Source organism: Chiloscyllium plagiosum, chromosome 9, assembly GCF_004010195.1.
Source record: "Chiloscyllium plagiosum isolate BGI_BamShark_2017 chromosome 9, ASM401019v2, whole genome shotgun sequence".
NCBI classification, from domain to species: domain Eukaryota; kingdom Metazoa; phylum Chordata; class Chondrichthyes; order Orectolobiformes; family Hemiscylliidae; genus Chiloscyllium; species Chiloscyllium plagiosum.
This window is the reverse complement of record NC_057718.1, coordinates 74,172,036-74,195,471: the sequence shown is the minus strand read 5'-3', so window position 1 is coordinate 74,195,471 and position 23,436 is coordinate 74,172,036. Positions and strand designations below refer to the sequence as shown.

At 40.7% G+C, this 23,436-nt stretch overlaps 1 protein-coding gene across 1 annotated transcript in view; it reads left to right on the top strand.

Moving 5' to 3' along the window:
- The window catches only part of nt5e (5'-nucleotidase, ecto (CD73)), an 84,988-nt gene extending 69,842 nt beyond the window's left edge, over positions 1-15,146 (top strand). Inside the window, exons 6-9 of the mRNA XM_043696234.1 lie at positions 3,313-3,421; positions 8,947-9,096; positions 13,261-13,461; positions 14,103-15,146. Of these exons, the coding sequence (XP_043552169.1) occupies positions 3,313-3,421; positions 8,947-9,096; positions 13,261-13,461; positions 14,103-14,272 (630 nt within the window). The 3' untranslated portion in view covers positions 14,273-15,146. The remainder of the gene's footprint in view (positions 1-3,312; positions 3,422-8,946; positions 9,097-13,260; positions 13,462-14,102) is intronic.
- Positions 15,147-23,436: the final 8,290 nt, after the last annotated feature.

The following is a 23,436-nucleotide window of genomic DNA, read 5'->3' as shown; positions in this document are numbered from 1 at the left end:
GGAGTTAGGATGCCCATGACTCCCTGGTCAGGTCCATGTCTCCCATCTACACACCCTCCCCTCCTGGCACCTTCCCCTGCCATCGCACAAATGCAAAAATTGTGCCCACACCTCCTGCCTCACCTCCATCCAAGGCCCCAAAGGATCCTTCCACATCCATCAGAGATTCACCTGTACTTCTACACTTCACCTGTCATCTACTGCATCCAATATACCCGATGTGGTCTCCTATACACTGGGGAGACAGGACGCCAACTTGCGGATAGTTTCAGAGAACATCTCTGGGACACCCGCACTAACTGACACCACTACCCCTTGTCTGAACACTTCAACTCCTCTTTCCACTCCTCCAAGGACATGCAGGTCCTGGGCCTCCTCCATCACCAAACCCTAACCACCCGAGGAAGAACGCCTCATCTTCAGCCCAGGGACCCTCTAAACACACGGGACCAATGTGGATATCACCAGTTTCACCATTTCCCCTCGCCCCACCTTATCCTAGTCCCCAACTTCTAACTCAGTACTGCGCTCTTGAACGGTCCTACCTGTCTATCTTCCTTCACACCCATCTGTTCCACCCTCCTCTCCAACCCATCACTTTCAGCCCCACCTTTAGCTACTTCTCACTTTCCCAGCAACCCTCCTCCCAGCCCAACCCCTTCCATTTATCTATGAGCACCCCTTGGCCCACAAGCCACATTCCTGATGAAGAGCTTATGCCCGAAATGTAAATTCTCCTGCTCCTCAGATGCTGCCTGACTGGCTGTGCTTTTCCAGCACCACACTTTTTGACTCTGATCTCCAGCATCTGCAATCCTCACTTTCCCCTAGTTAGGACGACATGTTCAGGTCATACAGGATGAGGTCTCTTCTGGAATACTGTGTCCAGCTCTGGTCACCCTGTTATAGGAAGGATGTTATTAAATTGGAGAGGGTTCAGAAAAAATATACCGGATGTCTCTCGGAGTGGAGGGTTTGAGTTATTAACAGAGGCTGGATAGGCTGGGACTTCTTTCACTGGAGAGTAGGAGGTTGAGGTTTATAAAATCATGAGGGGCATAGATAAAGTGAATGCCAAAGGTCTTTTCCCTAGGAAAGGGGAAATTCAAAACGAGGGGGCATATTTTTCAGGTGAGAGGCGAACGTTTTAAAAAGGGCATGAGGGGCAATGGTTTATGTGTAGAATGAACTACCAGAGGAAGTGGTAGATGCAGATACAGTTACAACATTTAAAAGACATTTGGATAAATACATGAATAGGAAAACTTTGGAGGAATAGGGGCTAAATGCAGGCAAGTGGGACCAGTTAGTTTGGGAACTTTGTTGACGTGGACTAGTTGAACTGAATGGTTTGTTTCCATGCTGTATGATTCTGACTCAAATTTACTAAACTGTTTTTTTGTAAACAAATTTACAAGTGCAAGCAATGAAAATCTATTGGAACTGCAAAAATAGATGTTTAAGTGAACTAACGGGTTTCCATAGGAATCAGTGTTGGAATGTAACCTGGAGTTAGGTTCTTTTGAATATTTTTTCTTCCCTTATCAAACCAATGTACAAATTGAAATATTATTTATGTGTAGTATTGTACACTCCTGACTCAAAAAATCGGCAAAGTAAAATAAATTATTACATGTAAAAAAGAAATTGTATTATTAGTACATTAGAAACTTTTGCAGCAGACAAAAGACATGAACATTTTGGAAGTTGAAATGCTGCACGTTCCTAAATATATAAGATAAATAACCATTAAAATAAAGTAAATTTAGTTACAAAAACACAGTAAATATAAAATAAAAGTTTGAAAAATTACACTCGTCTAATTTTAGCTTGACCAAGTTCCATCTAGTTGCAGAAATTGACTGGCAACAGTTGAAATCCCAAGATAAGAACAAAACGCTGTGAATGGGAAATGGGCAAAGAGGAACTGAGGACAAGGACAGGTGTGGGAACAAGGTTGAAATCCAGGCTGAGGGCAAGCTCAGGCCCAAGGCTGGAACAAGGATGGCAGAAAGGTTAGAGAAAGGCAGCAGTGGGTTAAAAACAACATCAGATGGTCCATGCATGTTGATGCATTGACTCCCAGTTTTGGAAGGAGCAAATCTAAAGGCAAGTCTGAGAATAAGGGTAGGAAGTCAGGAAGAAAAGCAGCTAAAGTCCCTCGTGGTAACAATGGAATCTCGAAACAATAAAAGTAAGATTCAGGATGGAAATGGATGCTGGCCGGGGGTCTTTTCAGGCTACAAAACAGGAAACTTGTGGTGGATGAATTAAACTGCAACACTCATTGTTAAATGCATATATATTGACATTATTTCACTTTAACATTGTAAATAAAGTCGTATGAAGTGTGTCATCATTAAAGAGGGAGTTACTGTATATTGATATATTATAACATACAACATGTTCTTTTGTTTAGCCAACAGAAATATAATACATTCTCTTATATGATCTCCATTCTTCATATTCATTGTCTATATCTATTTAAACTGAAATTCATAACTTTTTAATTGATCTGACCACGTTGGCAGTCATTTACATTGCCATCAATTGCCTTTTGTCACCTCAGTATTATCACTCGATCTCACCCCTATCTTTGATCATCTGCTACTGAAACCCTCATTCATGCCTTCATTACCTCCACATTCAACTATTCTGACACACTCCAATTGGTCTGTCATATTTTAGCTTTTGAGGACAAGCAAAACCATGCTGTTGACAGGACGTCCTTTTGCCCTCTCACCCCGTGCTTTCTAACTTACATTGGCTTCCAGCTAAATTATATCTTGATTTTAAAATTCTCATCCTTGTTTTCAAATTCCTCTGTGGCTTCACCCATCACAAACTCTGTAATCTCCTCCAATTCCAGTAGCCACCTAGATGACTGTGCTCCTCTAATTGTGTCCTCTTGTGCATTCAGAATTACATACATTTCATTAATGGCTGTGTCTTGAATAGTCTAGTCTAGACCCCCAACCTTACTTCTGTAACTCATTTCCCCATTTAAGAGGTTTCCTAAGACCTACCTGATTAACCAAGTTTTACACATCCAACCTAACATCACTTTGTGGTTTTGTGTCATATTTTGTTTTATAATGCACCTGTGAGCACCTTGGGACATTTCATTTGATAAAGGTGCTCTACAAATATAAGTTCTTGTTCTTGTTGAATCTCAGTAATCAGTAAATAATGAACAAGGTGATTGCTGAGAGCACAGTGATAAGAATGAAAATTCGGCAACATGTGGAGTATTATTAAAGTAAGTTAACAGAACCTCTATTGCTCTTCTCACTTGGTTTACAACAATTTCAGATTTATGAAAATATCCGGAAACCAGATGACATTTCATGGACCCATGTATCCATTTGTTTGACTCAAGGGGGTGGAATCCGTGCATCCATTGACGAGAAAGCTAATAATGGTATGTTGGACAGCTAATACTTCTACAAATACTTCTGAGTATCTCTTTCCCTGATAACCTGTACCCCATTTCATTAGGATCTATCTCAACTAGAAATAGCCCAAACTGAACCACTCATGAAGTGTTAATAAATTTAAAGCATTGAAGAATGTTTGGCTAATTTAAGGACATTATTAAGGTTTGAGATTTAGGAGTTGTTGGGCATTTAGCAAGAAAAAAATCTATCAGGCACCTGTAACAATGGAGGAGATAATTGTTGTGAATCAAGGAGAAAGTAAGGCCAAGAATGTTTTTTTTTCCAATTCATACGTATTGCTTTTTGGACCAGCATTTATTGCCCATTTACTGTTGTTCTTGAGAACAGGGTGGTGAGCTGCTCTTTCAACTATTGCAGTCTATTTGCTATAGGTAACCCCACAACACTTTTTGGATGAAGTTCCAGGATTTTGACCAAGCAACACTGAAGGAATAGCAATATAGTTCCAAGTCAAAATGGTGAGTGGCTTGGAGAGGAACTTGCATGTGGTGGTGTCCCTATGTATCTGCTATCCTTATCCTTCTAGATATCAGTGGTTATAGTTTTGGAAGGTGCTGCCAGGGAACCCTGGTGAATGTCTACAATGCATTTTATAGCTGGTACCTACCACTGCTACTGAGCATTGGTCATGGAGAAAGTGGATGTCCTAGATGGTGTCAAGTTTCTTTTGTGCTGTTGGAGCTACACTTATCCAGGTAAGCAGGAGTATTCCATCACACTCCTGACTTTTGCCCTGCTAATGGTGGGAAGTCTTTGAGATAAGGAGGAGAATTACTTGCTGTTGTATTCCTATCGCCTGACCTGCTGTGCTAGCCATGATATTTATATGGCTAAACTAGTCCTTCTCTTTGCTCAATTCTAATTCAGGATGTTGAAAGTTGGGGTTTCAGTGGCGAGAACACCATTGAATGTGAAGAGGTTATCATTTGATTCTCTCATTTTGGAGATGATCATTGCCTGGCATTTGTGTGGGGAGAAAGTCACTTGTTACTTGTCAACTCAAGCCTATTATCCAAGTCTTGATGCGTTCGAGCAGGGAATTGTATCTAAGGGTCTGTGAGTGGTGCTGAACATTGTGCAATCATCATCGAATATTCCCACTTCTGACCTAATGATGGAGAGAAGATTATTGGTTAAAGGAGCTGAAGATGTTTGGGTCAGGACACTACAAGAAGATCGCTACAGAGGTGTCCTGGATTTGAGAAAACTGACCTCCAGCTACCACAACCACATCCAATTTCCTTTGTGCCAGATCTGACTCTAACCAGTGGTACATTTTGCCTCGATATCCATTGATTTTAGTTTTGCTATGGTTTCTTGACATCACACTTGGTCAAATATGGCCTTGATGTCAAGGGCAGTCACTCACCTCACCTCTGGAATTCACCTCTTTTATCCATGTTTGAACCCAGCCTGTAGTGAGGTCAGGAATTGAGTGACCCTGGCAGAATCCAAACTGGGCATCACTGAGCAGGTTATTGCTAAACAGGTGCTGTTTGATAGGACTGTTGGTGACACCTTCATTCACTTTACTGATGATAGAGAATAAGATATTGAGCAGTAATTGGCAAGATTTGTCCTGCTTTTTTTGCCTACGGGACATACTTTGGCAATTTTCCATAATGTTTGCTAGATGCCAATGTTGTAGATTTAATGGAACAGCTTGGCTAAGGGTTCATCAAGCTCCGGAGCACAAGTCTTCAGACTACTACTGGAATACTTTAAGAGCCTACAGCCTTTGCAGTATCCAATGCCTCCAGCCATTTATTGATATAATGTAGAGTGAATCAAATTGACTAAAGCCGGGCATCTGTAATGCTGAGGACCACTTTAGGAGGCCAAGGTGGACAACCCACTCAGCATTTCTGGCTGAAGATTGTTGCAAATGCTTCAGCCTATTCTCTTGCACTGATGTGCTGAGCACCCCTGTTATTGAGCATGCAGATATTTATGGATCCATCTCCTCAAGTGAGTTGTCCACCATCTTTCTTTACAGCTAAAGAATAAGTAATAGTGGAACCACTAAGATTAGAAACCTGACAGTTTGTTTGGATTTCAGAGACATGATTCTGTGCAACTGCATTGGTTAAAACTGGCCTTTAAGAGGCACGCGGGACATCAAAGTGCTCAGTTATTGCAACTTGTGGGAATTGGAAGTTGGACTTGAAACCATTTTCTGATACTGCAATTTTGTATTACCGTATTACAAAATTATAACTTTCATAATGAGTAATAGCATAGATTAAATTTATTTTGAAATCCCAGAGGTTTACTTACAGACAAATTGCTTGCTAACTGCAAGTTGTCAAAGCATATACACATCCTAAAATGTAGCAAGCCTGAATTCCTCATAGTCACTGGTCATGTAGTTTCATTCTGGTCCTTAGCTTATTAACATTCTCAGGTCTTAGAGCAGTAAAACATATGTGAGGCAAAAAGACAGAGTTCAACCTTGCCTTTTTTTTGGCTAATTGTAAGTTGAATCAAGTTAGACTCTATGACTCACTACTTCCGACAAAATCTTTCCTCATTCACTGTCACTCCTTAATACAAACATTACTAACCCTGCATATCCTTAGTACTGCCTACTCACGTGCTGAGGCATCTCCCCACCTGCATCAAAAGTAACAGCTATGCCACCCATTTCCATCTCCCATTGTACCTGAATCTCCTTTCAGGAGCAAAATAATCCCCACTAGGGCAGAAAGAATGAAGACAGATGATGGGCTCCCTAATGTGGATAGCATCCTGTTTCTGAGTGCCCCAAGTGGTGAATTGACCATGTCCAAGCTCTTTGACTGGTATCAAAGGGTGCCATGGACTTATTGTGCCAAGATACCCTGACTGAAGGCTATCCCCCCCTTTACTTAACTGAGGCCTGCTGACAACTGTGACAAGTTTTGTGGTTTTGTGTCTGTGCTGAATGGCACTGCAATACAACAATAATGACAGCCTGGTATCTCTGAGGGGTCAAAGCACAGAAAAGGAAAGGAAATGGTATGAGAATCCAGATAGGCCCAGAGCGAGTGAGCTCTCTGACAGCAAACGAAAAGTCTAGAGATACAGCCTAGTCCCGCCCATGGGCTGGACATACCCCCAAATGCATAGTATCCTTATAACTGGTGAGGCCAGAGATACAACATTGGAATTGCAGAAATGGACTGTGAGTCAATTATAGATTTCATGAAGATTCATAGAAGCTGATACATATTAGATGCCAATGTTAGTGGACATAGGCATATGGGGTCCATTCCTATGGAGCATGGTCTGAAATATTGGTGTGCAGTATTGAACATGGAAGTTGTTGGAGTTAGTAGCAACTTGAATCCACCAGCTTTCCATGTCTTGAATTCTTGATGCCTAGCTTATGTGAAGAGTTTGGTTAAAAAAGGAAGCAGAATATTAATGAGGTGACTTGAATAATTAATGAGCCATTTAACAAACAATAATCCGACTTAATTAGTAACTCGCCCCAGCAAAGTGCAAAGCACATCTTGCTGCTTGGCTAGACTCTTCCAGATGGAGCAAGCTGATCCTGATGTCGAGATGAGCTTCATCGGACTTCTTGTCTAAACCAGCCACAAATCTCACCATAGCCCATACTGTTCAGACCCCTGTAAGATTCCACTCTGAATATCACCCAAAATCCTGTGAATCTCCCTGGCTGTGGTAAACTAGGATTAATCTGCCAACATGTTTGTATAGTCATTGTTCCAATTCAAGGTCATGAATATCATACATTATAATGAATTAATCAGCATTAGAGTCATTTAGAGCTGTACAGCTTGGAAACAAACTCTTCCGTCCAACTCATCCATGCTGACCTGATGTCCAAAATTTAATCTTGGCCAATATCCCTCGAAACTCTTCTTATTCATATACCATCCAGGTGCCTTTAAATGTTGTAATTGTACCACTTCCTCTGGCACCTTAAACCTATACCCTCTAGTTTGGACTCTAACACCCTGGGGAAAAGGCCTAGTCTATTCATAATATCATGCCCTCATGATTTTATAAACCTCCATAAAGTCACCCCTCTACCTCTGATGCACCAGAGAAAATAGCCTCAGCCTATTCAGCCTTTACCTATAACTCAAATCCTCCAACGCTGGCAACATTCTTGTAAAGCTTTTCTGAACGCTTTCAAGTTTCACAACATCCTTCCTGTATTAGTGAGACTAGAATTGCATGCAGTATTGTAAAAGTGGCCTAATCAACATCTTGTACAGTTGCAACATGACATCCCCACTCAATGTACTGACCAATAAAAACATACTAAATGCCTTCTTCACTATCCTGTCTATCTGTGAATCCATTTGCAAGGAACCATGAACCTGCAGTCCTTGTTCAGCAATACTCCCCAGAACCTTACCATTAAGTGTATAAGTCCTGCCCTGACTTCTGCACAAAGTCGCAAGTCACCCAGAAACACAGGATAAATAGAAACTAAACTAAACTTCAAATAAATACTACAGAGTAGAGTTTTTACATTGAATGCAATTGTTGATCTGGCTACAAATCTTGTAGCAGAAGTTCTGCTAGTTTTGACATTGTATAGATGTAAAATCATATGAAAGCTGTACCATGATCTGATGTAGTTAGTCAGCATTTGGATAGACTGTGGTTGGGATGAAGAGAGATGCTTGTGGGGGACAGTGGCAGGGTGAGCATGGTAGGGGGCTGATTAGAGGGTGGACATTGTGGAAGAGGTTGAGCATCATGGGGATGTGGAAGAGAGTGGCATCGTAGGGGAAGATGGGCGGAGTGAAGTGATGGACAGTGAGCATCGTAAGGGGGGATGTTGTGCACATTATCAGGGGATTGTGGGCATTTTTCGATGTGGACATGTGTGAAAATATTGTCAGTAGTTGGATAAAGAAGCTTTTTTTAGACTTTACTACGCAGCTCACACTGTCAATCATTGAGCTCCACCTGAGTTTAAGAAGACGAGTAGGATGGAGAATTGTAATCATTTTCTTTGAAGAACTGAATGACGGGCTAAATAAAGGGATGCAATAGATTGTATATCATGTGAACATTCATATAAAATCAATGAGTTGCTTAAAAGGCTTGAGATGTTTTACTTTATTATAATCTGTGCAAAAAAGTTATAAATTAAGTTATTAGAAAATTCAAATTCTATACAAGAGGAAATGTTGTGATTAGGATAGAACCTTGCTCGATAGATGGGCATATTATTAAATCTGTAATCTAGAGACCCAGGCTATTGCCCTGAGTTCATGGTTTCAAATCCTGCCAGAACAGCTAGTGGAATTGAAATTTAATTCATAAATGTGAAATATAAAAGCTGACCATGAAATTTGAAAATAAGTGCTGATCATTTGTTTGAAAATACATTTGTATTTTTAATGGAAGGAAATCTGCCATCCTTACCTGGTTTGGCCCAAATTTGACTCCGGTAATGTTGACTAAAATGATCCATTCTTACCAAATAACTTAATGAGTTGGTCTTTCCTCTTACTTACAGGAACAATACGAGTAGAAAATGTTTTAGCAGTTTTACCATTTGGAGGTACTATAGATCTGCTCAAAGTTCGGGGTTCAACATTAAGAGCAGTTTTTGAGCATTCTGTCAGAAGATATGGACAGAACACAGGGGAGTTTCTGCAGGTGTCAGGTAAGGCTGAGTTGATATACACAATCTTCTTTGAGATCCTCTCCAGCCGGCAGTTTGTAGTGTCGATAATAGCCATGATGTGAAGGTGCCAGTATTGGACTGGGAAAGTCAAAGATCACATGATGCCAGGTTACAGTCCAACAGGTTTATTTGCGCCTGATGAAGGAGCATCGCTCCAAAAGGTTGTGACTTCAAATAAACCTAATGGACTATAACCTGGTGACATGTGATTTTTGATTTTGTCCACCCCAGTCCAGCACCGACATCTCCACATCACAGTAAGGCTGAATACACCCATTTCTTACAAACTAACTGTTGCTGAAATACAAAAATGGATGTCTTTGAGAGTGATAAAATACTTCAGGAATCATTGATACCACTTGTGCAATGTTGCTGATTAAGACTGTTAAACAGTTATTCTGCACAGTTGGGGTTCAAGAATATACAAGTTTATAACTGCAACAAATTTTACCACAGTTTAAATCATAGCTTCCTCAATGAATGACTTACTTCCCTTTAAACATTACTATTTGCCCATGATAATTTATATTCCCATCAGAAGAAAAAACATGTTTGCATGTTTCATTTACACCTCAGATCTTTTTAATATACAAATTGAGATCCTAAAATGACATAGACCCCCGTTACCATTCTGGTGATAGTTGAATCCTGAAGATATGCCATTTGGAGAGGTAATTGCATTACTGAAGAAGTAATATGTGAGATAGTGAGGACTGCAGATGATGGAGAATTAGAGTAGGTAGAGTTGGCACTGGAAAAAGCACAGCAGGTCAGGCAGCATCTGAAGAGCAGGAGAGTAAACATTTCCAGCAGGACCCTTCATCAGGAGCAGCGGTACCTTCATTGGACTTTGATAGCAGTACAGTACTGTGACAGAGGTCACTAATAATTGGAACTGGTTCCCTATTTGAACAAGAATCCTTGTGAAAAAGGTGAATAGGACAGTCACAAATCCTTTAAACCAGTCAATGCAGAAAGGGCGAAGGCAGGAATTCAAGTGGAAAAGATCGTCTAAATAATAATCCCAAAACAAACAAAAGAGAAGAGATTAGCGTTACAACAAACCTTGTTCCAAAATTATGTTGAAGAAGCTGCTACAGTTAGTTTATCCTTTTTGGAACAAAGGAGACTGAGTGAGATTTAATAGAAGTTTACAAGACTATGGCAGATTCGGATATGGACTGCAAAAAATGGCCTTCCCATTAGCTGAGATTAAGAGTCACAGATTTTAAGATTCTGGGCAAGAGATATAGGAGGATTTCCTTTTAGTTTCTACTTTGAAAATGGTGAAGACCTGGAACTCTGTCCCTACAGAGAGATGGACATGAAGAGACCAATTCTATTGGGTAGGCATTAAAAGAAATAAACTTGCAAGGGTTTGAATATAAAGCAGGGGAATGGAGCTGACTGAGTTGCTCTACAGAGACCCATGATGATCTTTGCCTGTGCTGTTATAACTCTATGACAGGAAATTGAGCTTTAGGGACTGTAGGTAAAGGAAATATTAAACAAGGAAAGTGAGTTAGCCTAGCAGAAAGAAAGAAAAACTTGCCAGCAAAAAAAAGACATACGTACAGAAGCTTTTATCATTTTTGCTTGATTGCATTCATTTTCTATTCTCCCTTATTTTAAAGGTCCTCCTTTAGTTACATTCTATGAACTACAATCCTCAGAATTATTGCTACTTCTAGCAACATGAGCCTTTTCCTTTAATCATGCACAATCCTAAACTGTTTTCGTAGCCACAGTTAACTGACCTACAGTCAGGCTATTAGAGTCAGCTGCAACCATTAGGTTGTAGCAGTCATCTGAAAGCAAAATGACTGGGAAGGTGGTGGCCTTGTGGTATTAACACTGGCCTATCACCCCAGAGATCTAGATAATGTCTGGGGTCCCAGGTTCAAATCCCACCACAGCAGATGGTGGAATTTGGATTCATGGTTTTCATTATATTCCATTGTTAAGAAAACCCATCTAGTTCACTAATGTCCTTTAGAGAAGGAAACTGCCATCCTTACCTGGTCTGGCCTACGTGTGACTCTAGACCCACAGCAATGTGGTTCACTCTTATCTGCCCTTTGGGCAATTATGGATGGGCTGTGGTCAGCGATGTCCTTATCCTGTGAATGAATAAAGGAAACAAATAGCTTATAAGGTTTACAGTCACGATAGGCAAAATGGTGAAGGGGCAGGAATAGCCAGTGAAAGTAGAATTATAAAATGGAAAAGCAACTAAGGATTTTCTGGGAATTATGCAGAGACCCTTCATAGCAGCTGTGAAGTAAGTCAGAAGTCACATGACACCAGGTTGTAGTCCAACTGGTTTATTTGAAAACAGTCACTTCACCTGACAAAGGAGCAATGTTCTGACAGCTTTGTGATTTAAAATAAACCTGGTGTTGTATGACTTTTCACCTTCTCCACCCCAGTCCAACACCAGCACTTTGATATCACAGCTGTGATGTGGTAAACAATATAAATGCAGAGATTGAACAAAGGCGTAGATGGTTTTAATAGGGGATTCTAACTCTCATACAGACTGGAATAAACAAACTAGCACCGGTGAGAAAGTTTAAGTAAGTCCTTGATAGATTTTGGTCACAATTTACAGTCACCAAGAGTGCATGCAAAATTAGATTTCCTAAAGAGTAATGAGCCAGATTTTGCTTACAGCAGTGTTTCTTGCCTGTTGCACAGCTAGGTTTAGTCCAAAAAGTATTGAGCCTGCAAACAGAAACAAATGTTTCTGCATCACTGAATAAAATTAGAGGGAATAGTGGTTAGGCAAAGAACAAGTAAGATTTTATCTAATAGTTATTATATTAGGTTAAATTCAACTTGGTGTTTGAAGTGGAGAAATGGAGAAATGCAAATCAGCTACTAAGCTTTGAGATTTAAGAAAGATTTAGGTAATGCATTGAGACAATGACTGTCCATATTAAACTGGACAAACTTATGGCACAGTATTATTAAAAAAAAAAGTGATCAGATCAATGCAACAGTGCCATTGTCAATGGAAGTTGGCAAATTCGGTATAATTACTTTACATTAATATTTGCAGTTGAGGAAGAGGCCAGCATGTTGAATATCCCAAGAAAACAAATATTGAATCAGGAACAGGGATTCTGTACACAAATAATTAAAATGTCATGATCATGTCCGGAAAATAACAAAAGTGTAATGGATGAAAGATCTAGAGGCCTGGAATGCAAGGGGATAGAAGTCATGCTTCACATATACAAAACCCTGGTTAAAAAAGACCAGGAGTACTCCTTGAGCAGTTCTGATCTATTGTTATTTGTCTGATCTCCCCATGCTCTTCTGGTGAATTATGTAATCTCCATTTAAACTACAATGTAAGTAAGAAAGCAGGAGAAAGGAGCCTGCAAAAGCCAACAAAGTCTCCAGTTTTCACTAATTGACTTGGCTGCTCAGGAACCCAGTTCCTCAGTGTCCAATGCCAACAATACACAAACTTCACTCATCAAGACTGATGTAAGTGTTTCGACTCTGGCATAGACAGTGATGGTGGCCTGAACGTAGTGGCACTTCATTTCAATCCGATGTAAAGACTCAAGAAGTTGGCAGACAGCCTGACATTTCATGTGGAACACCCCTTGACATATGTGAACTGGGATCATAAGACATGCATTTCACAGCAGTGAAGCAACTTCATCTTGCAGTCAATAGAAAAATGTCATTATTTAGGAAAAGTGAATAGAAGAGGAAGGCTTCAGAGGAAAGAGAGGAATCCAGGTGGGAGGGAGATAAAGTGAACAGCTTCAAGCAAATGCCCAATATGTGCCAGTATAGAACCAGAGGTTTACAGCAAGGAAACAGGTCCTTCAGCCCAACTTATCCATTCAATTAATGTAATTTCCATTTGCTTGTATTTGGTCAATATCCCTCCATACCTATCCCATCCATGTACTTGCCTCCACCACTACCTCTGCCAGCCTGTTCCAGGTACTCTCAACCCACTGTAAAATATTGCCCCTCTAGACCCTTTTGTACTGATGAGAAATATTCATTTAGGATTACGCCCATCCCTTGTGGCTCCAAACATAGACAATCTTGTTGATCTTTTAAAGAGTTGATTGTTTTTAAGCTTGCTGCCAAGAATAATAAAATTCATTTTCTTAGGAGTCCACATAGAATTTGACCTGAGTAGAAAGCCAGGACACAGGGTGGTCAGACTAGATGTTCTCTGCTCAGAGTGCCGCGTGCCACACTATGAGCCGCTCGAAGACTCCAAAATTTACAAAATTGTTGTCAACTCTTACATCGCTGACGGTGGAGATGGATTCACCATGTTGAAGAATGAAAAGCTGAAACATGACACCGGTAAACACGCATTTTCACATGATGTTCAAACCACCAGCCATTAATCACCAATCCACAATACACAAGTTTAATCTGTCCACACTTCTGATTGCCAGTGAGTTAGTTTGGTGAACAGGGCTGGCGCACATGGGCGTGCAGACAACTGATGCATTTGGAGAGCATGTAGCTTCAAGTGGTTGGTGATGGTGTCAGTGGTTTGGGACAGAGTTGGTGGAGGGAAACAAAAGTAGAAAGTAAGGGGAGTCCAACAACAAAGTCTGCATGGCTGGAGGGAACTGGTGGAATGGGAAGAGGTACAAATTGAAGTGGGAAATGGCATGGTTTGGGGGGAATGGGATGGGGAGATCAGCAAAGGGGGTTGCAGCATGGAAGGGGACTGTAGTATGGGAGGTATGGGATGACAGAGATAGAAACAGAAGAGAGGTTAGAGCAAGGGATAGAATGAGGATCTTTGGAGTGGAGATGAAAGCAATAGGATGAATATGGCTTAGAAGGAAGACACAAGAGCATGGAATGGCACTGGATGGATATTTAAAGAAGTAAAGTTGCAATAAGATTTATAATTTCATTGCAGATTTTATGGTCTCTGCCAATATATATATGAAATGTTATTTTAATAAGTGTTTATTTTGCTGTTCTAGGTGATACAGATATTTCAGTGATTTCAAACTACATCAAGCTAATGCAACGGGTTTATCCTGGAGTTGATGGAAGAATATCATTTATTGAAAACAGTGGCTCACAGTTATACATTAATATGAAAATTGGATTGCTTTCTGTCTCAATTTTTGCATTCTTATTCCATTTTTGATGATTATAATAAGTTAACTTGTTCAGTGAAATAACTAATTCCTTTCCTAAAGATGTTGTTTTGTTGTAATTTGCATTTGCCAGGAGATGTTAATCATACTTTCTATTTAAAATATTGATAAGTTGATTTTCAGACCACCTGCTCACTGAAGAGATAACTGAGTTTCTAGCTGTAGCTGCACAGTGCAACCAACGAGTGATGCCTAACGCAGCATCAGTATATCCTAAAATGCTTTCCCATTGATAAAGTTCAGCCATGTTGTAATGTTGAAAACATGGCAGCTAGTTTGCACAGAGGGTCTCCCACAAACAGTAATGAGACAAATTACCAGAAAATATGTTTGTATTTCTTGTCTGAAGAATAAATATTTGGCAGGGCAACAAATTTCTCTAAGAGTCATCCATATCCATGGATGAGCCTCTGCTCAAGGTCCTGTTGTAAAGACAGCATCTCCCACAGTGAATCACTTCCTGTATTAGAACAATAGCCAGGCATTGTATCCAACATTCTGAAGTGGAATTTTAACCCATAACGACTGACTTAAGGGCTATTTCTGAATCATGGAAACAAGACTAATACTGTACTCATTATATGTACAGTCCTATAAACTGATAGCAGTACCTCAAATTGTGTATTTCCATAAGAAATTATGGAATCTGGAGTTCTTAATTCATTTGTTGCACAAATCTATGAATGTTTATTTTGAAATCAGAACACTTTAATTTTAAGATAATTTTATGATGAAGGGTTTGATCGCCCATAGCTTTGCTCAAGAGATTGAAACTATGTAGTGCATTGGCTTAAGATTTGAGTTCTGATTGATTCGTGCACTGATCTAATTGAATTTTGAATAAAGATGTTTAATTGCTTAATATTGAGTGGTTGGGTTTCTTCAACTTTTAATGTTGCAAAGGAAATGCATTTTTAAGCTATTCAAAATGTATATAAATGACCATGTAAACATTGAGGGAAGTACATGGAATTTTCTCCTCATGGAATTTGGATGCTCATACTAGATAAAACTATAAGAAATTACTATCTGTTCCCGTGTATAGAAATAGGATTAGGAATTCTACATCCAATTCTAAGTGGGCAATACTCTATAAATTGCCCTGAGGCCAATGATTAGCCAATATTTGGGATAATTTATATCTTAAAATTCTAAAATGTCCTTGGACTCAGCATTCTTGTTGGCAATGTTCTAGGATAAGTTGGGTAGGAAATGCCTATATGACAGTCAAGAATCATGAATTCAATGCACTTTCTAGTCAGTGCAGGAAAGCAGTGTGTCAGACAAGAATTGTGGTGAGACTATTGGAGACACAACGATCATGTGATGATAACTTAAGAAATTTATTCAACTCTTTAGGTAACATCCTGCAAACTAATGGCCAGCTCAACATTGATTCCAAACTATGAAGTTTCATGAATGAAACAGAAATTATTCTTGACAGTTCACAGCAATCCACGTTTCAACAGATATTGTATACTGAAAAGATTAATCTTCTCTGTTTCAAATCAGTGTTGTGTCACAGCAGCAAAACACTGATATTGCCTTTTTATTCTAATCCATTCTCACCTGATGAGTCTGTGTTGGACACCACTTCTAAGAGATTTGAGGAGGGAGACTGATGGAACTGGCTTTGCATTAAAGGACACAATAGTAAGAGCCAGTTTCAAAGACATCTGTCCATGACTGACAAATGTAACCACCTCATTGTCCTTGTGAGAACCAAGTTCCATTCTCCATCTTAGAACGTGTTCCAATTTGTGGCACCAGTTCTCTAATTCTGAACTAATCTCATTTAACAATCTGTCAACTCAAAATTGCATATCTGACACCCAGTGAACCATCAGGAAAAGCAGCTATACTTGAAAATGAACTGTCAACTCTGTGACAGGACAACATGCATGCTAAATAGCTGAAGCAGAATGTGATAGAACTAAGCAATTCCACATCTAATGGATCAAATCAATGTTCTGCAGCTTTTTTGCATCCAGTCATGACTGGAGACAATTAAACAACTGATAGAAATGCAGGCTCCATGAGTATCACTCTCCTCAGTGACAAAGTTAAAAATCACACAACACCAGGTTATAGTCCAACAGGTTTAATTGGAAGCACTAGCTTTCGGAGAGCTGTTCCTTCATCAGGTGGTTGTATGGTTCATCAGGCACAACCACCTCATGAAGGAGCCGCGCTCCAATTAAACATGTTGGACTATAACTTGGTGTTGTGTGATTTTTAATTTTGTCCACCCCAGTCCACACCGGTGTCTCCAAATCATGACTCTCCTCAGTGACAGTTGTGCAATCAGATGACAAGGCTGAATTGTTTGGGACCCTCTCGACAACCAGAAGTGCCTTGACTCCAGGATCTGTACCTCTGTACCTCTGACTAAGCTAAAACACTGGTATCTACTTAACAAAGTTAAAATGGCCCACATGTATCCTGTCACAAAAGCCAAGGCAATTCCCACTTAGCTAAGCATTGTGCTATCAACTGATTTCCAATCACTGTGTTGTAAGGAGTCATCAATGGTATTGAAATGAAGAGGATTTTTTTTCCTCTGATGGTTGTGAGTCTTTCAAATTCCCTTCCACAGAGAGCAGTGGACACAGTTATTGAATATTCTTAAAACACAGATGCATAGATTCTAACAAGGGAGTCAAAGGTTATGGAGTTAAGGAGAAAAACATACAAACAAGGAATAGGAGCGAGGCATTCACTTCTGGAGGCTGCTCTGCCATTTAATAAAATCATAGCATTCTGATGATAACCTCATATCCATATTCCCATTTAGCCCTGATAACCTATGACTCCCATTCCTTGCTTAATAGAAAGCTTAACAAGGAATGTGGATGATTCAAGATGGTGGTAGAGTAGGTCATCTGCTCTGACCACTCCTTAGAGTCCCATGGGCGGCACGGTGGCACTACTAAATTGACCGTAGTGTTAGGTAAGGGGTAAATGTAGGGGTATGGGTGGGTTTCGCTTCGGCGGGTCGGTGTGGACTTGTTGGGCCGAAGGGCCTGTTTCCACACTGTAATCTAATCTAATCTAATCTAATACAGTGTGGAAACAGGTCCTTCAACAAGTCTACACAGACCCTGCGAAGAGTAACCCACCCAAACCCCTTTTCCCTCTGACTAATGCACTTAATTGACAAATTAAGCATGGCCAATTCACCTGACCTGCACATCTTTGGACTGTGGGAGGAAACCGGAGCACCCGGAGGAAACCCACGCAGGCACGGGGAGAATGTGCAAACTCCACACAGACAATCACCTGAGGTTGGAATCGAACCTGAGACCTTGGTGCTGTGAGGCAACAGTGCTAATCACTGAGCCACCGTGACACCCCTATCACTCCTTTTTTCCTTTTTTCTCTTCCGGCTTTTCCTCTTCTGCCAGCAGCCCCGAGTGATGAGAGGGTGGCCAGTGGCCTGGAGCAGAGTAGGGGGAGTGTGACCGACAGCCCAGAGCAAAGCAGCAGCAGCGGCCAGTGGGCCCAGAGTGGAGTGGCGGCACACAGCAACCTGGAAATGGCAAACAGTGGCCAACAAGCCCAGAGGAGAGTGAGCACAGCCAGTTAGTCCAGAGCAGAGTGGGGAAGGTGGCCAGCAGGCCTAGAGTGAAGATGGATGCCGGTTGGGAATCGGTGGCACCCGGTCAGACCATATCTATCTTTATACCTTTATTTCTTATTTTCCTAATTCATATTTACTCTATATTACAGATATAAATAGCATAACTGTTTTCTTTATTTTCTCTTTATTTTTGTCCTTAAGCTATGTACCTGCATATTTTGTACCTAAGATGGTGCCTTGTTGTCGACATTGTACCCTTCTCAATCTGCTCCTGTTCTTTTGTTACTTGAGTATACGTGACAATAAACCTAATTCTAAATCTCTAACAATCACTAGCTGTGATTTTACTGAATGTCAAACAAGCTTGAGGTGCCAAATGCCATAGGTTTGCTCCTAATTCAGATGTGTTAACATGTGACACTGATCAATAACCTATTCACTAATGCTCAGTTTGGGTTGTAGATATTTTCTTCTCAATCTGTTCATAGATGTTATGACACACTTCTAAATAAGGTGGGACTTGAACTGAGGGCTCCTGCACGGGGAGGAATGTTACCATTGTAGCACTAGAACCGCTCAGTTTGGATTGTACCATGACCAATCATTTCTGATCTCATATGGCCGTGTTTCAAACATAGAAGAACTAAATTCCAGAGATGCAGTGAGAGTGACTGACCATGACATTTGTGAGTCATCATTAAACTCCAGTGCAGTTCAAGAGGAAAATTGTCCAATAGCTAGAGTCATAGTTTGCTGCTGATATTCTCCAGCACAATTTGACCTTATTCACACAAAGGAAGTTGGGATAGGGCTGGGAAATGGAGCTGATGTAAATGTTCAGCTGTTAACGTATTGATTGGCAGAGCATGTTGGAGGAGGCAGATGACTACACATACATTTGCATGTCATTATGCTTGTAACTGATTGGAAACAAATCAGCCTAGTCATCACTGCAGGGATTTCTTAGTACAGCAACATCCAATACCACTGGGGAAAAGGAAGGTTTCCATTCATATCTGGTCTGGCCTAGATGTGAGTCCAGCCTCATAGCAATGTGGTTGCCTCTTAACTAGCCTCGGCAACGGCCAAGCAAGTCAATCAGTTCAACACAATTAGGCCTCAAATGCTGAGTTTCTAGTGATGTCACCAGACTACTTGATCTGACAGCTCTGGATAATTATCTTCAGAATATGCATTCAAATCCCATGACAGTAGGTTATGGAATTTACATTCAATTGAGCAATCTGGAATTGAGAGCTCATGTCAGTTATGATAGGCCTAAATGACCATCACTGTATGTCATAAAAATATAACTGGTGTACAAATATTCTTGAGGGAAAGAAATCTGCCATCCTCATCCAGTTAGCCCTATGTGTGACTCTAAACCTATACAATGTGAATGTGGGCGGCACGGTGGTACAGCACTGCTGCCTCACAGCGCCAGAGACCCGGGTTCAATTCCCGCCTCAGGTGACTCACTGTGTGGAGATTGCACATTCTCCCCGTGTCTGCGTGGGTTTCCTCCGGGTGCTCCGGTTTCCTCCCACAGTCCAAAGATGTGCAGATCAGGTGAATTAATATAGAACATAGAACAATACAGCGCAGTACAGGCCCTTTGGCCCTCGATGTTGCGCCGATCCAAGCCCACCTAACCTATACTAACCCACTATCCTCCATATACCTATCCAATGCCCGCTTAAATGCCCATAAAGAGGGAGAGTCCACCACTGCTACTGGCAAGGCATTCCATGAACTGACGACTCGCTGAGTGAAGAACCTACCCCAACTTCAGTCCTATATCTACCCCCCCCACCTTAATTTATAGCTATGCCCTCTTGTAATACCCGACTCCATACGCGGAAAAAGGGGCGACCAAAACTGCACACAATATTCCAGATGCGGTCGTACCAGAGTCTTATACAACTGCATCATGACCTCAGTACTCCGGAACTCAATTCCTCTACCAATAAAAGCCAGTACGCCATATGCCTTCCTCACCGCAGTATTTACCTGGGTGGCAACTTTCAGAGATCTGTGTACATGGACACCAAGATCCCTCTGCTCATCCACACTACCAAGTATCCGATCATTAGCCCAGTACCCCATCTTTTTGTTATTCTTCCCAAAGTGAGTCACCTCACACTTAGCTACATTGTATTCCATTTGCCACCTTTCTGCCCAGCTCTGCAGCTTCTCTATATCCTGCTGTAACCTGCCACATCCTTCCTCACTGTCAACAACTCCTTCGACTTTCGTATCATCCGCAAACTTGCTTACCCAACCTTCTAACCCCTCTTCCAGGTCATTTATAAAAATGACAAACAGCAATGGTCCCAAAAGAGATCCTTGTGGAACACCGCTAGTGACGGCACTCCATGAAGAAACTTTGCCATCAACTACTACCCTCTGTCTTCTTCCATCCAGCCCATTTCTAATCCAAACCTCCAACTCACCCTCAATGCCATATCTCCGTATTTTCTGCAGTAGCCTACCATGGGGAACCTTATCAAACGCCTTACTAAAATCCATATATACCACATCTACCGCTTTCCCCTCATCAACCTCCTTCGTCACCTTTTCAAAGAATTCAATAAGGTTTGTGAGGCACGACCTGCCCTTCACAAAACCATGCTGACTATCCTTGATCACATTATTCCTATCCAGATGTGCATAAATCCTATCCCTTACAATTCTCTCTAAGACTTTGCCCACAACAGAAGTGAGACTCACCGGCCATGCTAAATTGCCCGTAGTGTTAGGTAAGGGGTAAATGTAGGGGTATGGGTGGGTTACGCGTCGGTGTGGACTTGTTGGGCCGAAGGGCCTGTTTCCACACTCTAATCTAATATCAAACAACCAGACCAACCACACTGTTGTACCAAACCACTGCATAAAAGTCAAAAAAAGAATAAAACCCGGAATGGGAACCCAGTATGAGCCTAAGAATCGAAAACAACAATGATGCAGAGAACTCTTATTCTTGTGTCAACTTGCTCTTCTGCTAACATTGGGAGCATTGCCCCAAATATTAAGCAAGCTATAGCTTAACTGTTACTATCTATATAAGGAAACTAAACCAACAATAACAATTTTACTGAATGACCCTCAAAAGAAGTGGTTATCCAAAAAGTCTTGTAGCTTTCATTTCAGCATGAACCACAATCAAAATTGCACATGAATTAACAGTTAGACAATAGTTCAAATAAAAAAGATAAATTTCACTTTAAATTGATGATAAAACAAAGCCAGTTCCATGTAACAATTAGCATATACACCACTCTCTGTACCAGTGTTGGACAAGGTAACTACATGCTTCCACAATTTGTTCTTTATGCACAAAGAGTACTTTAAGAGTGCTAGATTTCATGAGTATGGTCATCATTAACAAGGCAAATTGAAGAGATTCTTTCTTTCTTCAATGGACCACAACTGTATGTGGCACCCCTGAAATCCTTTTCAGTTGACTAACCAATGTTATCATGCTTCATGGCATGACGATACTGTCACTTTAAAAAGGTTACTTTGTCCTAGGTTTATTGAAGAGAGGTTGTAAAGGTAAAGGTGCTGAAGAGTCTAGGGGGTAAGTTTTTTGAACAGTTTAACAATGGAAGGGGAGTGGTCAGTTCTCACAGACTGGGCTTTTGGACATTGTATTTTCAAGCTGTAGCTGTTAGAAGCTGTCTGGGGTCCCAGAAGAGTGGGAAGCTTCAGTAAATGATTCCTAGCTGCTAGTTTCTCTGAAATCTCTTTTGATACTGTTTCCTCCTGGATTGGAGAACTGGATGCAAGAAGCTGTGACTGAATCTACCTTTTTACTAAAGGGTGTGTTTATGGGATGTTACTATATTGGAACAGCTAATTAGTAGTAGATACTGTACCTGTTATTCGGTTAAGTTTTTCAATAGTTACGTTATTCTAAATTCCTCTTACTTTTGTTTGCATTTAACTATAAAGTTTAGATTAGATTACTTACAGTGTGGAAACAGGCCCTTTGGTCCAACAAGTCCACACCGACCCTTCAAAGAGCAACCCACCCAGACCCATCCCATACATTTACCCCTTCACCTAACACTACAGGCAATTTAGCACGGTCAATTCACCTAACCTGCACATCTTTGGACTGTGGGAGGAAACCAGAGCACCTGGAGGAAACCCACACAGACATGGGGAGAATGTGCAAACTCCACACAGACAGTTGCCTAAGGCAGGAATTGAACCCAGATTTCTGTCGCTGTGAGGCAGCAGTGCTAACCACTGTGCCACCTTGCCACCCGTAAATTGTATTGGGTTTTAAATAAATTGTATTTGGCTTAATGTTGAATAGTTTGACCAGTTTCATCACATCTGGAACATGTACTTCTCATCTACCTTTAAAATAAGAAAGAGTTAGGTCTAAGCTACCTTCTTAAAATATTTTAAGGGGGTCTGCTCTGCTCCATAGCAATTTGGTGGCTTCTCCTGGATCAAAATCTAAAATTCTAATTTGAGTTTAGGATTGTTGGAGGTGATAATTTTAGTGTCTTCTGTTTTGGATATTGAACTCAGTTGGTTTAAACCGGGTGTGTCTTGTGTAGTGATGGCTCTTTTCAGTCACTAACACCTTTCTGGGGGTGGAAGAAGTGACTTTGAGAATTTTACAAAAAGTGTGCAAGGCAAAGCTGTTGGAATTGGCGGACAAGCTGGAGTTGAGGTTGCCTTTGTCCGTGAGAAAAGGGGAGGTAATTGCAGCAATAGCTCCACAGACAAATTTGCTGAAAGTGCCATCGGAATGTTTGGAAATGGCTAGAATTCAGTTGCATGTGAAGCAGTTTGAACATGAAATGAAAATGAAACAATTTAAATTATGTTAAAAGCAGAGGAAAAGCAAGAATTTGAACTTTGGAAGCTGGAAATTAGAGGGAGAGTTGAGTCAAAGGATGGAGGTGAAGATAGACTTCGTGGGAGGATAGTGATGACAAGCAAACCAAAGGCCTGATGGGGATTTGTTTAAATATATCCAAACATTGCCTAAATTTGATGAGAGGGGTGTAGAAGCCTTTTTCACCTCATTTGAAAAAGTGGCTAAACAAATGAAGTGGCTGATGATCCAAACAAAACTTGTAGGTAGAGATAGTGAGGTATTTACATCACTGTCAGAGGAGGTGGCTGTGGAGTATGAGGAGGTGAAGAAAGCCATCTTAATTGCTTATGAAATATATCAGAAGCCTACAGACAATGTTTTAGGAATCTAAGGAGGATCCTGGTCAAACATACCTTGAGTTCGAAAGGATCAAATAAAGTAATTTTGATAAGTGGATAAGGGCATTGAAGATAGGTCAAACATATGACACTCTTAGAGAGATGATTATTTTGGCAGCATTCAAAAAATCACTTCCTGAAGTAGTGAGAACTCATGTGGAAGAGCAGAGGGTTAAAACAGCAAGATTAGCAGCTGAAATGGCTGATGATTATGAGTTGGTTCATAAATCAAAGTTTGGCTTCCGACATCAATTTCAACCTGTGAAGGATAGAAATTGGGGAAAAGAGAAATCCTCAGGTAGTAAGGGAAAGGTAGATCTCATTGAAGATAATAAA